This window comes from Elephas maximus, chromosome 15 (genome assembly GCF_024166365.1).
Source record: "Elephas maximus indicus isolate mEleMax1 chromosome 15, mEleMax1 primary haplotype, whole genome shotgun sequence".
Taxonomy (NCBI): domain Eukaryota; kingdom Metazoa; phylum Chordata; class Mammalia; order Proboscidea; family Elephantidae; genus Elephas; species Elephas maximus.
In genome coordinates, this window is record NC_064833.1 from 43,294,956 (window position 1) to 43,312,367 (window position 17,412).

The 17,412-nt window shown below is 38.3% G+C and overlaps 1 protein-coding gene across 3 annotated transcripts in view; it reads left to right on the plus strand.

The window, feature by feature from the left end:
- The window catches only part of STK3 (serine/threonine kinase 3), a 310,488-nt gene that overhangs the window by 43,139 nt on the left and 249,937 nt on the right, over window positions 1-17,412 (plus strand). Inside the window, exons 3-4 of one of the 3 annotated variants that reach the window (XM_049854459.1) lie at window positions 3,292-3,420; window positions 9,000-9,114. In XM_049854459.1, the coding sequence (XP_049710416.1) occupies window positions 3,292-3,420; window positions 9,000-9,114 (244 nt within the window). Of the gene's footprint in view, window positions 1-3,291; window positions 3,421-5,505; window positions 6,096-8,999; window positions 9,115-17,412 lie in introns of those variants that run through there. The other 2 variants (XM_049854461.1, XM_049854460.1) reach the window with 2 other exon arrangements.

Here is a 17,412-nt window from a genome sequence, read left to right on the forward strand (position 1 = left end):
TGTAATTCAGCTTCTAGTAAGTTCAAACTTTGTTTGGTTTTCAGAAATCTCAGCCATGTGTCTACAAGAATGAAGAAATTCTTTTGGAGCTGTTAAAAATAATCAAAACTCAAATAAATTAAAACATAAGGTTTATTTTGAGCAGTCATTCTATATGAATGCAGGGAGATAATTTTGTTTCTAAAAGCAAGTGGTTCAAAGTAGGCTAGTTACAGTTGTTAAAAAAAAAAGCTTTGAGTTAGCTAAAAAATATTGTAATATTTGATTGTTTAATAAACAATTTGCAAATTGAGGAAGCATCTGTGTCCCTGCAAAAAGAGAAGCCGCTCTTGAGGATTGGCGATTTTACATAACCTTAACTACATTTTTGCTTAATGAACACAAGTTTCCGTGGTGACAAGGTTATTGAGTTAACATTAAAAAACTAACTCCTGAAAATTTGTCCTTTTACCTATTTGTAGCTCTGAGACCTCTTGAAATTAAAATTAAGGAAGCACACAATCTTTTTCATTAAATCACAAGGTAATGGGTTTGTTATTGACTAACTGAAAGGTTGGTGGTTTGAACACTCCCAGGGGCTTTGCAGGAATAAGACCTGGTAAAATGCTTCCTTAAAGATTACAGCCAAGAAAACCTTATGGGGGCAGTTCTGCTCTTTCACGTGAGGTCGCAGTCAGTTGGAACTGACTAGACAGCATGCAACAGCAACAATGACAACCCTTTTCTAGCCAGAAAAGACAAATTTACAGCATTGCAGGGCAGTTCCTTGTGAAAAGAACAAGTCAGTACTTCTGCAGTTTGGGTAGAGCTTTTGTGGTTAATTTTTGGGCTTGTGGGTAAGAGAAGCCTCTCAAAATCAAAGTAAGATGTCTGTTACTAAATTTTTTCCCCACAGGACATTAAGAAGCTTTCTGTTTCTCTGAATCCTGAGCTGGGAATTTAAGCTCTGAGCTTATTATATTTGTTCTACAACTTTTCCAGTGCAGGCGGAGGCATCCAGCCCTCTCTGCAGTCCTTATGTTCTGTTTTCACCATAATATTCTGTTGCGACTGCTATTTGGTCTCTTAAAGCTTTGCCTAGACTCCAGGCAACTATGGGTGATAATTTAAGCAACTGTGTTGCCACTGAATGCCATGGACTGTCAATGCTGTGTTGGCCACTAGCCTTGAAGTCATTAGTATCTTCAAATCTTCTGAGAGAGACCTAATTCAGCATTTTCATCTTTAATTCTTTCCCTTGAAACCACTTTTTGTACCAAAAACTGTACTGGTATCAGGGATTGGTTAAGAAAAGAGAAGCTGCTCTGTGCAGTCGGTGTATAAGGAATTTAATATAAAATTTGGAGCTCAAATGACTTGTGAAAGGGCCAGGGATGCAAAGGTCATAAAGCTGCTGCTGAAGGTCAGAGAAGCCGGCACTGAAGATCTCAACCTGAAGCATGAAAGTGGGTGATGTTCAAAAACTTCCCGAGAAGCCTCTGGAATTCTCAAGAACCTTTGAGAACTTCCCACCAACTATCTCAGCCTGCATAGCAGTGTGGTGGCTACCAAAAGCTGAGCGGGCATCTGTTGTGCATCTTACGTCTGCCAGTGCATCTACTGCCACTGCATCTGGGGAGTAATGATCTTCTACGTAACTTTTTGCCACTGAGATTTCATGCACTGTCTTTGCTCTGGCAAACTCTTACCGGTAGCCATTCATGGAAAGAGATTCTGGGAAGTGTGGTTCCCAGTTTCTCTTTTGCAGTGCTTAGGAGACCTTAGAAGGGGTGATGATGTTGCTTAATTGTTAATAGATAATTTAGGATAGAATTCTACTTAGCTTTCGCGAGCTCACTTCATATGTGTATACTTGCAAGTATAGATAAATATATATATATCTTATATATACCATTTGTGTACATTTTGATGCCTGTAACAAGGTAACTTTGGGTATCAAACAATTAAGTTACTTCTGGAAGCCCAAAGAACAAGGGGTAGCATAAAAATGTTAAAGCCCTGTGTTATGCTTTGCCATTTATTTTGAGAGATTGTAAATTTGAAAGTTACTATGCATAGATTCCTAATATTAGGAAGCATTCCATGTCTTCCAATGACTTGCTCTTCTTGCTTTTCTGTAGAAATAATGTGGTAGGAAAAGCATGATATATGGAGTCCAACTGTTTGAATTCTAGCCTTGCTGGTTACTGGTGAGCCTCTGTGTCCTCATCTTTAAGTGGTGGTAATAGTATTACCTCATGACTGAGAGAGCTGAATTTGACAATGCATGTAAAACACTTAGGATAGTACCTGGCTTATAATAACCACTCAGTAAATTGTAGCAGTTCTTACCTTGTCTTCTGATTCATCCTTAGGTATAATTGGCTTTCTTCCTGATTGCTTTTGCTTAAAAAAAAATTTAGTTGTCAAAAATTATAGCAGAGACAGTTTTTGGGTAGGTGACCACTGTCACTCATTTTATTTACCCGTGAGTGTGTGGTTTTGTTCTTGAGGGAGAGCTGATAGTGAAGGAAGCATTCGAAGATGCTGAGGAGGGAGCTGAGAGGGAACCAGATGACTGAGCTTCCCTGCTGCTGCTTGAATTTTGGTGTTGTAAGGTCCTCCAGCGGAGGGTTTCGACTGCATTTAAATACTTGAAATAGGGATGGGACTTTGATATTCTGGGGGTGACTTTGCTTAAGGTGAGGTCAGCCTTTTCTCCTAATCTGACACTTCGGCTATTATTAATCTACATTTCATTCTTTTAATTTCCATTTATATCTTCTTAATGCTGCATTTGTTTGAGTTGACAAACCGTAAGTCTATTTATTTCATTCATAAGAAAAATGTAAGCAAATTATTAACATATATTAACTTGATGATTTTAGTAGATTTTAAGTCTGTAATTGAAGCATTAAAGCGAAGATAAAAGTAATGAACTTCTCTGTATTATTATTTGTTTAATTTTCACTATTTAATGTTTTCAGCTAGAAAGGAGTCCTGCGTGGCACAAACGGTTAAGTGCTGGTCTTATAATCAAAAGATTGACTGTTTGAACCTGCCCGGAGGGGCTTTGGAAGAAAAGCCTGGCAATTTGTTTCTGAAAGGTCACAGCCTTGAAAACCCTGTGGAGCACAGTTCTACTCTGCAACACATGGGGTTGCCCGCCATGAGTTGGAATCGATTTGACGGCACTTGGTGGTGGGTGGTGGTGGTTCAACTAGAAAAGACTATAGATAAAAACTGCAATGGAATGTTTTTCCCCTATTAGTTACGATGTTTGAAAGAAAATAATGTCTTGGTTTCTTTTAGGTCTTATGGGAGTGTATTTAAAGCAATACATAAGGAGTCTGGTCAAGTTGTGGCAATTAAACAAGTGCCTGTTGAATCAGATCTTCAGGAAATCATCAAAGAGATTTCTATAATGCAGCAATGTGACAGGTGTGAAGAGGTTTTATTTCTTTTATTTACTTTCATTTGATGAATGTTGCTAATAATGTATAAGAAAATATAGTCTTTAGTTATCTGTTTTTTTTTTTTTCCTTATTTCCTTTTGGAAGTGAAACTAATCCTTTAAGGAAAATGAAGACAGCTGTTCAGGGTCGTCTTTGGGACTTACTGCTCTTTGCTCATAGCAAACATGATGTTATAACATTAAGAAGCATGTGGTGATAGAAAATGCTCAAGCGGTTTTCCTATTTTCAGCACTAATTTATAGATGAAATTTATTTATTTTTATCAAAGGAGGTCATTTAATAGTCTATATTACGTGCTCGGTTGCTAACCGAAAGGTTGGCAGTCTGAACCTACCTAGTGGCTCTGTGGGAGAAAGACGTGGTCATCTGTTCCTGGAGATTACAGCCTAGAAAACCCTGTGGGGGTAGCTGTACTCTGTCACATGGGGTTGCTATGAGTAGAAATCGATTCAGTGGCACCTACCAACAACAACATTATTTAATAGTTTTTACCAGTAAATCTAATTCAGAAAACATTTACTGAGCATCTCCAGTGGACCTGGTATTTTGCCAGGATCTAGGAATAACAAGATATCTAAAATACTGTTTTTTCTTTTTGAGGGGCTGGCAGTCTACTTGGGGAGACAGATACAAGCAAGTGGTTATAATACAGCAAAATTACTGTATTGACTGGTGCGTGGGGTGATATGAGATGAGGCAGGGCACCCACCTAGCCAGAGGAGTCGGGAAATCTGTGAAATGCTGAGGAGAAGAAGGTAATTTGCTGAATAAATGGAGGGATGAAAGAGAGTAAAGAGAATTACAGGCAGAGTGGTGAAACATAGCTCACTGGTATGTGTTCTTCTAACAAGATTTAGAATTGCTGGAGTGGAAAGTATAAGACAGATTGGTGTGAAATGAGTTTCACTAGGTAAATGAAGCTGATCATGAAGGGTCTTGTATGCTATGTTAGGAAGCCGGGTGTTTATTCTGTAAAGGATGTAGAGTGTATAAATTTGGACAATGTTTAGCCTATGGTTACTTAATCTAAGAGCGATTTGTTATTCTCACTTCATAAAAGGTCTGGAAGAAGTGCTGGTGCAGCTGTAACAAAGTATTGTCTGTGTCTCAGGCTTCTTCTTATACTCTGCCATCCTTAGCTTGGGACCTTTGTCCTCATGCTTATTATCTCATGAGTACAAGATGGCTGCCCCAGCCCCAACCTTCTCTCCATATTCCAGGTAGGAGGAGGAAGAAGAAAGGTTCCTTCCCAGAAACCCTCAGCATGTGTCTTATTTGTTAGAATTGTGTCACATAATGACTTAGAGCTGCAGAGGATTTGGACACTGGCATAACATAGTTTATAAAGAATATGTTCTACATTCTGCTTTGGTGAGTAGCGTCTGGGGTCTTAAAAGCCTGCGAGCGGCTATCCAGGGCACTCCATTGGTCTCATCCCTTTGGGAGCAAGGAAGAATGAAGAAAAGTAAAGATACAAGGGAAAGATTAGTCCAAAGGACTAATGGACTACATCTACCATGGCTCTACCAGGCTGAGTCCAGTAACACTAGATGGTGCCCGGCTACCTCCACTGACTGCTCTGATAGGGATCACAATAGAGGGTCCCGGACAGAGCTGGAGGAAAATGTAGAACAAAATTCTAACTCAAAAAGAAAGTCCAGATTTGCTGGCCTGACAGAGACTGGAGAAACCCTGAGAGTATGGACCCTGGACACCATTTCAGCTCAGTAATGAGGTGAGTCCTGAGGTTCACCCTTCAGCCAAAGATTGAACGGGCCCATGGAACAAAACAAGACTAAAGGGGTGCACCAGCCCTGGGGCAGGGACAGGAAGCAGGAGGGAACAGGAAAGCTGGTAATAGGGAACCTAAGGTTGAGAAGGAAGAGTGTTGACGTGTCGTGGGGTTGTTAACCAATGTCATAGAACAATGTGTGTACTAACTGTTTGATGAGAAACTAGTTTGTTCTATAAACCTTCATCTAAGGTACAATTAAAAAAAAAAGTATCAAAGCTAGAAAATTACATAGTATAGTCACTCAGATTACTAGTGGATATACTTAAAATGAATGAGCATTTTTTTTCTTTATTTGTTCATCTGTTTGTTTATCCATTCAACAGTTGTAGAGTTGCCACCATATGAATAGTAGTGCCTGAATTCTGTCTGCTAAGACTACTTATTTATTCATTTATTCTAATCATTTTAGTAGCCTTGTCTACCGTGGCAGCTGAGATCTGATGATCTGCTTTTGTTGACAGTTTTAGAGATTAAATCTCAAGGGGCTGTGTATAGTTTGTCCTCAAAGGAAAATGTTTTATTCCAGAAAGTATTCCTGTTCTGTTTACTTTTAGGGCAAATATATGTCAAGAACTAAAAGGGTCTAGTATTTTACCTTACTTTCAAGCTAATAGGTTAGTCCATTACTGTTTTATAGATGCTGGCAGAGGACATGAAATTCCTGGGTCAGAGACAAAGGACCCTCACTTATGGCCCAGCAAGCAGCATGGTTTACATTGATTCCCCTTGTTCTCAAGTTCCATGGGGGTGATGTGGAAGGCCTAGATGGATGGTGTGCACGCACTGGGTTTGTACCACAGATGAGGAAGACTGAGCTTGGGGAACCTGCTGTTTTATAGTAAGCAGTAAGTAGGCCTGCTTTTTGTCCCAGAGGGAGACGTTACTTCATCCTCCAAGGTTGCTCGCGACAAACACAATCCTGAGAAATGGCCCAGGTAAAGAGCAGTGTAGGCCTTGTATTCTTAAGCATATCCAGCAGGATATGCAGGAGTGCGAGAGATCTGTAAAGCTCCTTTCTCTCCCAACAGTTTATAAGATCTGTATATTATAACCGCTTTGGCTAATGAAGTGACGGAATAATCCTAGGGGAACTTTGCTGCTTGGATTTCTTCAGTTTTGCTTTTCTTTAGCATATGCCACATTCTTATGTTACGTATTTTCCACAAAGGCTCCACAGCTTGCAATTCAAGTGGTTATAAAAAAAAAAAAAAAAAATTCCTTTTCCTCCGGATCAAAGTATATAATTGCAAAGTTTTCCAGACCTTGGTGTTAATTTAGTAAATTGATGAGAATGTGATTCCCATGTTTTGATGCAGAAAAGGAAAGATTGAATTAAGCATAGTGCTAGGCCCACAAGATGCTCAATACATGTTTGTTGCTATTATCATTCTATCTTAGGTTAAAAATAGTTCAGGGACTAGTGCTGTGCTTTAGAGATCTAACTTGAGCATGGTTGAGGAAAGGCAGGGTCTCCAGTATTACCTGCTATATGTATCATTTCCCCTTACTTTATGAGTCTTGGAACCTATTGGCTCTTGCTCATATTTCTGCACCGGCTTCCTGTTTGTTCACTTTGTGTTTTGTTTTTGCCTCCTCCAACCATTTTCCTTCCTGAGGCTAGATCTTTTAAAAATGCAAAGCTAATCAAGCCATTCCATGTTTAAAGCCCTTAACTGACTTCTTATTGCTTAGATAAATCCAGTATTCTAGGGATGGCATACAAAGTCTTATGTGCTGTGCACAAGATATAGAACAATGAGTGAGTCTCAGGCTTTATACTAAAGGGACTTTCGATCAGATGGAAGAGACAAATAGACAAGATTCTTTCAATACAGTATAAGAGATAATGATGGGGTAGGTATGAGGAGCTATACAGGCCGGAAGGGGTATCTAACACCTTACCCTTGGAGGTTCAGGGAACTCTTCCCCAAGGCGGTCATACTCAAGTGGAGTCTTGAAGCATGAGTTAATTTTACTGGGCAAAGAGGAGAGTGATCTGTGTGGTGGGAATAGAATATTTCTCTGGCTTCCTGAGAGTGGCACTGAGCACTTCCTGGCTTCTACCACTGCAGCTCTTTTATCTGTTTCTGGTTAAGATTCCATTTGAATACTTGTTCTAAGGCCAAAAAAAAAAAAAAAAGTTTGAAAATCACCATATTGAAAGATTAGTTATGAACTTTGGCAGTTTGTATCAACTTATGTATGTTTATTCATTTTTTGGGTGGGCCAAGGAAGAAATTGGCATGATTTAGATTTATATTTGAAACAATTCCATTTTCATAGAATAATCACATTGCCTTTGTAAAAGCGGTATTTATCTTACCCCTATTAAGTTGTGGAAAACTATTAAAATTGCAATAGAATGTTAATGAAAATTAAGCCATTTCTTTAGTTATCACGTCCTTATAATGGTAGGACTTTAAAAAATACGCCTTTGTCAATATGTTGTTGTTGTTAGATGCCATTGAGTTGGTTCCCACTCATAGTGACCCCATATGTAGCACGTTTTCCATTTCTTACCTGTTATTTTTTTTTTTTTACTTTTCTTTTTATACTGTTTCTATTCTGAGTTGTGATAATAGGGAAAGACCATTAGGATAAAGAGTATAGCAGATCCCAGGATTGCAAGGGTGGTTTAGCGTGAGAATATCAGTCATTGTGATACATCACATTAATAATAGAACAAAGAAAAAAAAAAAAGCAGCCATCTCAATTGATGCAGAAAAGCCATTTGACAAAATCCAACATGGTTTCACAATAAAAACATGCAGTAAGCTAGGAATAGAAAGGAAATTCCTCAACATGATAAAGGGCATTTGTGAAAAACCCACGGTTAACATCATGCTCAATGGGTTTTTGTTGTTGTTGTTGAATTGTAGGAGTTCCTTATGTAATCTGGATATTAAACCCATATCAGCTAGATAGTAACCAAATATTTTCTCCTATTCTGTGGGTTTTCATTTTACTTTCTTGATAATGTTCTTTGATGCATAAAAGTTTTAAATTTTGATGAAGTCTAATTTATCAATTTTTTCTTTCGTGGATTGTGCCTTTGGTGTCATATCTAAGAATTCATTGCCAAAAACAAGGTCCTGAAACTTTACTCCTATGTTATCTTCTAATAAGTATTAATGGTGGTGGTCATTTGTCCTTCCTAAGTCTTCCTGGAAACAACTTGGCTGTAATCGCAGTTTATTCTGCTTTCGAGAACATAAAACCTTAGTTCAGCGATAATTTAAATAGTTGATAATTTTAATTATTTGAGTCTAGAACAAAACAATTTCTTTTCTCCAGAATTTTCCAAGGCCAAAATGGAACAGAAAAGAAAAAGTTAGGCCTCATTGAAATACCATATTTTTAAAGTTAAGTGTTAATATTTGACTGAATGCAAACTCCTTTAGAAACTTACATTTAAAATGCTTTAGTTTTAAAAAAATGTATTTTCATTTGTTCCTTACGTTAAATAGTAAGTTTTTCCAAAAGGAACCCTGATTTTCTTGGGAATCACTCAGAACAGTTGGGCCTCTTCTGGCTCATAATCCTGTTAAATTTCATCCATGAATTAAAGCCTGATCATACTGCTCATTTGGTAATCCCTAGATACAAACAATTTGACCTCCAATGGATGTTTACTTATTAAGTTTGCTTATTAGAACATTATGATATGTTCAAAATACTTTGTATTGGGATTAAGAAAAAAAATTATTTGGGAATTAACTAAATTTAATTGTGTTTGTATTTTCTTTTAGCCCATATGTTGTAAAGTACTATGGCAGTTATTTTAAGAACACAGACCTCTGGATTGTTATGGAGTACTGTGGAGCTGGCTCTGTCTCAGACATAATTAGATTACGAAACAAGACAGTAAGTACTTTTAAATGGTTTTGCTCATCTCATTTCTGAAGACTCATATTTAGAATATGACTAAGCAGTATTTTGTTACAAAGGAAATATTAGTGTGAAAAAGAAAAAGTTTTACAGAGGATCTAGCATGAAGTATGAAAGCCTACCACTTTTCTTTTTCTCTGTGGCAAATTTAGGAGCCACATGATTGTTTAATTTTTTTATTGGGATAATTTTGGAGGAGTCACTGAGAAATTACCATGGCACTCTCCTTTTCCTTACTGGTATCAGTGTGTGTTGCTTGTTGATGTGAGTTCAAGAAATTGTGGCTAGGATTTTTCTTAAATTTTATAATATTCATGGTTTATCTTAAATTTTCTATATTATAACTTACAGCTGGTAAACAATTGGAAGAAGTTATATACTTTTGAGTTTTTAAAAATAACTGAAAAAATATTTTTGTATTTATTTTCCCAGACCTTGCCAGGATGTTTGAAAGTGATAGAGCTAGATTTTGTATATACATTTGTGTGTATGTACGTATATGTATGTGTGTATATATAATTTTTTTTGTGAATTCAGCTTAGTGAAATGTGTTATTTAACAAAAGCTTTTTATGGTTTTGTTTTAACCCACAATAAAAGAGCTATTTACAAAATTGTTACTTTAGCAATGCATCTAGTTTATTTAGGTAATTTATAAGGACAAAACTCATTCTTTTATATGTGAATGACAAAATAATCAGTGCAGTAATTTGTAATTCTATAGAATGCTAACCCAGTTACTATAGGACATTATTATATGTTGTCAGACATGTTTCAGTAAAACACATTCAGAAAAATACTTAACTTCTTGAGGCAAATTTGTGGTTAACCAGAATCATTTTAAAATTTGATTGGGGAAGTACATTGAAAGTTTATCCTACTAATTTTTTTTTTGTTCTGTTAGAGAAAATAAAGTAAATAAGATTTCTTTTAAAGGAAGTGAAACAGAAATGAAAATAATCTCTCTTTTGACAGAATGGATTAAATGATCTGTAGCATTCTAATTATATGGTTTAGAATATCACTCTGTTTTCTTGATTTTAAAGGTTAACGTTACGACTTGGACTAGATAGGAAGTAGTTGATCCAAGTAGTTTATTTCTTGTTACCATTAATTACCAACAGTGAGAGTATACTACTGTTAAAAAAGGAAAGGATGAAGGGAATCATTATCCTCAGGAATCTTCTCCACCAGTTATCAAAGGGAAAGATTTTACTCCTTTACATTCTTTGTTAGAAAACAGAGTCCACTGAGCGTGTGGAGTGTCCCGTACATTTATTTGTCTAATTGTTATCCTCACAGAATAGTCTGATTCCCATATATGAAAAAGAACTCAGAGCTGTGCAAGAGATGGATCACTGTAATTGGAGCTGTAGGTATATTATCTCTTGGTATCACCTTAATGACCAATAAATAAATAAACCCATTGCCATCGAGTCGATTCTGACTCATAGAGACCCTATAGGACAGAGTAGAACTGCCCCATGGAGTTTCAAAGGCTGTAATCTTTGCAGAAGCAGATTGCCACATTTTTCTCCCATGGAGCTGCTGGTGGGTTTGAACCACTGACCTTTCGGTTAGCTGTTGAGTGCTTAACCACAGCGTTCCTTACTTTAATGACCAAAAATGAAACCAAGCCCGTTGCTGTCAAGTCAATTCCAGCTCATAGTGACCCTATAGAACAGAGCAGAACTGCCTGAGAGGGTTTCCAAGGAGTGGTTGGTGGATTCGAACTGCTGAACTTTTGGTTAGCAGCCGAGTTCTTAACCACTGCACCACCAGGGCTCCTACCTTAATGACTAAAAAAAAAAATTCCCTGTTAAATCTCAAGAGTATTTGTATCCCCCTTTTCCAGTGTGAGGGCATTTTCTTTGCTTTACTTATTATCTAAAAGGTGTGCCATTGTTAATGTTACCAATACAAGGATGTGTATCCTCTCCAATTTTTTTTTAAATGCCTGGACATTGTAAATATTTGATCATTTTATAGGAATAACTCAATATCTGAATTAAAAAAATGTTTCTTACTCCTTACCTTATATAGTGTTTTTGGGAAGTTTGGTGTTCAGGGATTGGTGGGTTTTCAAGGATGAGAGTGCGTTGAAATCAGCAGTAGAAGCATGGTTGCTTGGGTGTTGTTGATCGGCTGACTTTCAGAAACATGTTCACTGGAGTGATACTGTTGATGATTGTCTGAATTTCAGAGGTATGGCTGTTATTGATTGACAGGCTTTCAAAAATGTGGCCTGTGAAATGAGACAAGTTGCCATTGATCTGTAAACATTTAAAACGAATTCTAGCAGTTAATCTTTTCCTAAGAGCGTGAGAATTTTTTTTTCTTTTTTAGGGCTTATGTGCTGTTTTGTTTTTTATTATATACTTTGTTGTTTGTTTTGTTTCTGTGTACATTTTAAGTAGTATAAGGCAATATTGCCAATATTTATATTTACCTGTATATTTATACTTTTTGGAGCCCTGGTAGTGTAGTGGTTAAGAATGCAGCTGGTAACCAAAAGGTTGGCAGTTCGAATCCACCAGTTACTCTTTGGAAACCCCTTGGGGCAGTTCTGCTCTGTTCTGTAGGGTTGCTATGAGTCAGAATCAACTTGATGGCAGCGGGTTTGGGTTTTTTAAATTTTTTAATACTTTTTATTGTTCTTTATTCCTTTCTGCATCTCCCATTTGCCTGAAGAACAACATCCTTTATTATTTCCATACGTGTAGGTGTTATGGATAACATTGTGAAGAATGAGAATTCCAGAGCGCTCAATTGTCCTCATGAGGAACCTGTACATAAACCAAGAGGCAGCCGTTCAAACAAAACAAGGGGATACCATGTGGTTTAAAGTCAGGAAAGGTGTGCATCAGGGTTGTATCCTTTCACCATACTTAATCTGTATGCTGAGCAAACAATCCGATAAGCTAGACTACATGAAGAAAACGCAGTAAGGATTGGTGGAAGACTCGTTAATAACCTGTGAAATACAATAACACAACCTCTGCTTGCTGAAAGTGAAGAGGACTTGAAGCATTTACCGATGAAGATCAGAGACCTTAGTCTTCAGTATTGATTACACCTCAACATAAGGAAAACAAAAATCCTCACAACTGGACCAGTAAACAACATCATGATAAACGGAGAAAAGACTGAAGTTGTCAATGATTTCATTTTACTTGGATCCACAATCAACGCCCATGGAAGCAGCAGTCAGGAAATCAAACGACGTATTACATTTGACATATCTGCTGCAAAAGACTTCTTTAAAGTGTCAAAAAAGCAAAGCTGTTGCTTTGAGGACCGAGGTGTACCTGACCCAAGCTATGGTATTCTCAATTGCCTCATATGCATGTGAATGCTAGACTACCAATAAGGAAGACCGGAAAAGTTTGATGCCTTTCAATTATGGTGTTGGTGAAGAGTACTGAATAATACCATGGACTGCCAGAAGAAAAAACAAATCTGTCTTGGAAGAAGTACAGCCAGAATGCTTCTTAAAAGTGAGGATGGTGAGACTCTGTCTTACATACTTTGGAAATGTTATCAGGAGGGCCCAGTCCCTGGAGAAGCACATCACTTTGTAAAGCAGAGGATCAGTGAAACAGAGGAAGATCATCAATGAGATGAATTGACACGATTGTACAACAATGAGCTCAGGCATAACGATTGTGAGGGTGGTGTAGGACCAGGCAGTGTTTTGTTCTGTTGTACGTAGGGTTGCTAAGAGTCAGAACCAACTCAGTGGCACCTAACAACAACAGGTATTATGGTGATGAAATCTGTGTTTTGGTATTGTAAAAATGGTGGCGTGTTGGAGGGTGTCTGACCTCCTCTAACTTTCTAAGTGGGGAGGAAGAGAGAATCAACATCAGCAGCCCATGGCTGATTCCTATAAGTCTGGAAGTTAGGCATACCCCTACCCTCTAGCCATTTTACCAATTCTCACATCTGCCCCACAGAACTTTCTATTTTTCTTCTGGATTTGATAATTTGTTGAAGTGGCTACACAGGGCTCACAGACCATACTTACAGTTATGGATTTTGTTAAGGATACAGTTCTTTGATCAGGACAGCTTATTCACAGCTGTGCCTGCAGGCAAGCCTCTCTCTGGCCCTTATCCCCTTGCCCCGGCAAAGATCTTTTGCTCCACTGATAATTGCCCAGAGGCACCACACTCTGCCAGCAAGCCTCCTGTCCGAAGGTACTTAGCTTTCTCACTCCGTGGTTTGGGAAGCCCATCGTGTCCTCTCCTGCTCGTCTCCTGGCTCTGCTGCCTCTGCTGCTGCTGTTTCTCCATATCTCCTGTGTTATAGAGCTCTCTGTCTGTTTCCTAGGCCTAGGAGGTTCTCAACTCAGGGATCCTAGGTCCCAAGGACACACTGTACTCCTAGCTCTTCTTTATTGGTGTTAATGAGGTCCTGCCTTCCTGCCTGTAGGTTGGGTCATTTTAAGCCTAGCACATTGCAAAACTGACCAATCCCCTTGTTAAGGTTCTATACGGTTGCAGCAGTACATGGACAGGGAACTGCTAGAAACTCAAGCCAGATTCAGAAGCAGAGCTGGGATGAGGGATATCATTGCTGATGTCAGATGGATCTTGGCTGAAAGCAGAGAATATCAGAAAGGTGTTTACCTGTGGTTTGTTGACTATGCAAAGACATTTGACTGTGTGGATAATAACAAATTATGGATAACATTGTGAAGAATAGGAATTCCAGAACACTTAATTGTGCTTATGCAGAACCTGTACATAGATATAGAGGCAGCCATTTGAACAGAACAAGGGGATACTATGTGGCTTAAAATGGCATCAGTTTTATGTCCTTTCACCATGCTTATTCATTCTGTATGCTGAGGAAATAATCCAAGAAGCTGGACTGTGTGAAGAAGAATGGGGTCAGGATTGGAGGAAGACTTGTTAACAACCTGGGATATGCAGGTGACAGAACCTTGCTTGCTGAAAGCAAGAGGACTTGAAGCATTTACTGATGAAGTTGAAAAACCACAGCCTTCAGTATGGATTACACCTCAGCATAAAGAAAACCAAAATCCTTATAACTGGATCAATAAACAACATCATGATAAACAGAGAAAAGATTGAAATTGTCAAGGATTTCATTTTATTTGAGTCCACAACCGACGCCCATGGAATGAGCAGTCAAGAAATCAAACAATGCATTGCACTGGGCAAATCTGCTGCAAAAGACCTCTTTAAAGTGTTAAAAAATGAAAGATGTCGCTTTAAGGAGTAAGGTGCATCTGACCCAAGCCATGGTATTTTCAGTTGCCTCACATATATGCTAAAGCAGGACAATGAATAAAGAATACTGAAGAAGAATTGATGCCTTTGAATTATGGTGTTGGTGAAGAATACTGACTATATCACAGACTGCCAGAAGAACAAACAAATTTGTCTTGGAAGAAATACAGCCAGAATGGTTTTTAGAAGCAAGGATGGCAAGAATTTGTCTCACATACTTCAAACACCTTATGAGGAAGGATGGAGAAGGATATCGTGCTTGGTAAAGTAGATTGTCAGTGAAAAAGAGGAAGATTGTCAACAAGATGGATTGACACGGTGGCTGCAGCAGTGGGTTCAAGTACAACAGCAATTGTGAGGATGGCACAGGACTCAGCTGTGTTTTATTCACTTGTACATAAGGCCGTTAATGAGTTGGAGTTGACTTCACGGCACTTAATGATAACAACAACCACCTCTACAAAGTTGCCATGCATCTTATTTGCATTATCAGCAAGCTGTCCGATCCCCTTGTTGTGCCACAAGCACCTTATATGCATAGTCCCACTGAGTCATTTGGTAGGATTTACACGACCAAGGCAAGAAAAGCCATATAAAGATGATCCATTGCACCACAGGTAGGAAAATGTTATTTCACTTAATTTTTGAATGCTGTATTTGGTGGGTAAAGAATTCTAGCTTGGAAATATTTTTTAGCGTTTTGAAACTATAATTCACGATCATCTATCTTTCATTGTTTCTGTTAATAAATTTTGCTTTTGCTTCTTTGATGATAACCTGTCATTTTTTAAAGATTTTGTCTGAGTTCAGCTTTATTCTCAGGTTACCTAGGTGTGGTTTTCTTGGTATTTATCGCATTTGAGGCCATTACTGCTCCTTGATTCTGCGGGTTGGTATCTGTCATTAGTTCGCAAATGTTGCTTCTGGCCCATTCTCTCTGTCTTTTTCTAGGGCTCCAATTTCATGCTTTTTGTTTAGTTTTTCTTTCTTCCTTTTTTTGTATTTTCCATCTTTTTTTTTTCTACGTGCCTAAATCTTGGTGTTTTCTTCTGATATGTCTTTCAGTTCACTAGTTTTCTCTACAGGTGTATCTGATCTGCTTTTCAATCCATCCATTGCATTTTTTTTAATTAACTTTTATTGAGCTTCAAGTGAACGTTTACAAATCAAGTCAGTCTGTCACATATAAGTTTACATACATCTTACTCCGTACTCCCACTTGCTCTCCCCCTAATGAGTCAGCCCTTCCAGTCTCTCCTTTCGTGACAATTTTGCCAGCTTCCCACTCTCTCTATCCTCCCATCCCCCCTCCAGACAGGAGATGCCAACACAATCTCAAGTGTCCACCTGATATAGTTAGCTCACTCTTCATCAGCATCTCTCTCCCACTCACTGTCCAGTCCCTTTCATGTCTGATGAGTTGTCTTCGGGGATGGTTCCTGTCCTGTGCCAACAGAAGATCTGGGGACCATGGCCGCCGGGATTCCTCTAGTCTCAGTCAGACCATTAAGTATGGGCTTTTTATGAGAATTTGGGGTCTGCATCCCACTGATCTCCTGCTCCCTCAGGGGTTCTCTGTTGTGCTCCCTGTCAGGGCAGTCATCGATTGTGGCCGGGCACCAACTAGTTCTTCTGGTCTCAGGATGATGTAGGTCTCTGGTTCATGTGGCCCATTCTGTCTCTTGGGCTCTTAGTTGTCGTGTGACCTTGGTGTTCTTCATTCTCCTTTGCTCCAGGTGGGTTGAGATCAATTGATGCATCTTGGATGGCCGCTTGTTAGCTTTTAAGACCCCAGACGCCACATTTCAAAGTGGGATGCAGAATGTTTTCATAATAGATTTTGCCAATTGACTTAGAAGTCCCCTTAAACCATAGTCCCCAAACCCCTGCCCTTGCTCTGCTGACCTTTGAAGCATTCATTTTATCCCGAAAACTTCTTTGCTTTTGGTCCAGTCCAATCGAGCTGACCTCCATTGCATTCTTAATTATAGTTTTTTAATTTTTCTGTTACAAAATTTCAGTTCCTTTTGCAAAGTTTCCAACCCTTTGCAGAAAATTTCAATCCTTGAAAATTTCTTGGACATGTTAATTATAGTTATCTTATAGTTGATGTCCGATGACTTCATTATTTTGATATCCGGTTGTGCTGTTTCTAATATTTATTGTTTCTTTTGATTTTTAATATCGTATCTATGCCTATAGAGTCGCTATGAGTTGGAATCGACTCGAAGGCAGCGGGTTTCATTTAGCGGGCATCTATGCTTAGTTGTCTTTGAGTGCTAGACATTGTGTACAAAATGGTAGAGATTTTTGAACTAATGGATGATGATGCCTTTGTCCACTGAAGATTTTTACTTTTTTTTGTCTGGTGGTTAGAACTAGCAACCCCAGATCACCTTAATCCAATCAAGGTCAGGGATAATTAGAAGCTGAGCTTTAGTTCTTATGAGGATTGAGCCATCTTTATGTCTAGGAGATAGCTTTATGGTGTACTAGGGATTTCCAATTTGTCAGTAGGCTTTGATTTCCAATTTTCCCCCTCCCAGTATATGAATCAGTCAGAACCTCTGCCCTGCTTCTTAGCCTCGTGGCCACCTGTCATAATTGGTAGGTGCTTCTTGGGGAAAAGTAGCCATAATTTCTAAGCCCTTCTCTCTTATTTTTTTGTTTTCTCATATCTTAACTCTAGAAAAAAGATATTGTTTATGTATCTTTCTTAACCATTGAACTATAATATACATTTTGTTCAGAGTTTTTAGTTTTTCTCAGTAAGAGATTATTCTGAATTATCTAGTCTACCATTATCAGAAATGAAACTCTCTTCTAATAGTATTGTTTTTAACATTCAGGTCTTTAATCTGTCTGGGATTTACTTTTGTTAGTGACATAAGAGAGGAATCCAAGTTTATTTTTTCCTATGTGGAAAACCAATTATTGTAACACAGTTATCTGTCTCTTTTCCAACTGACTTAAAATCCACTTCTGCTATGGTCCCATATAGCCTCTGTATTTGGACT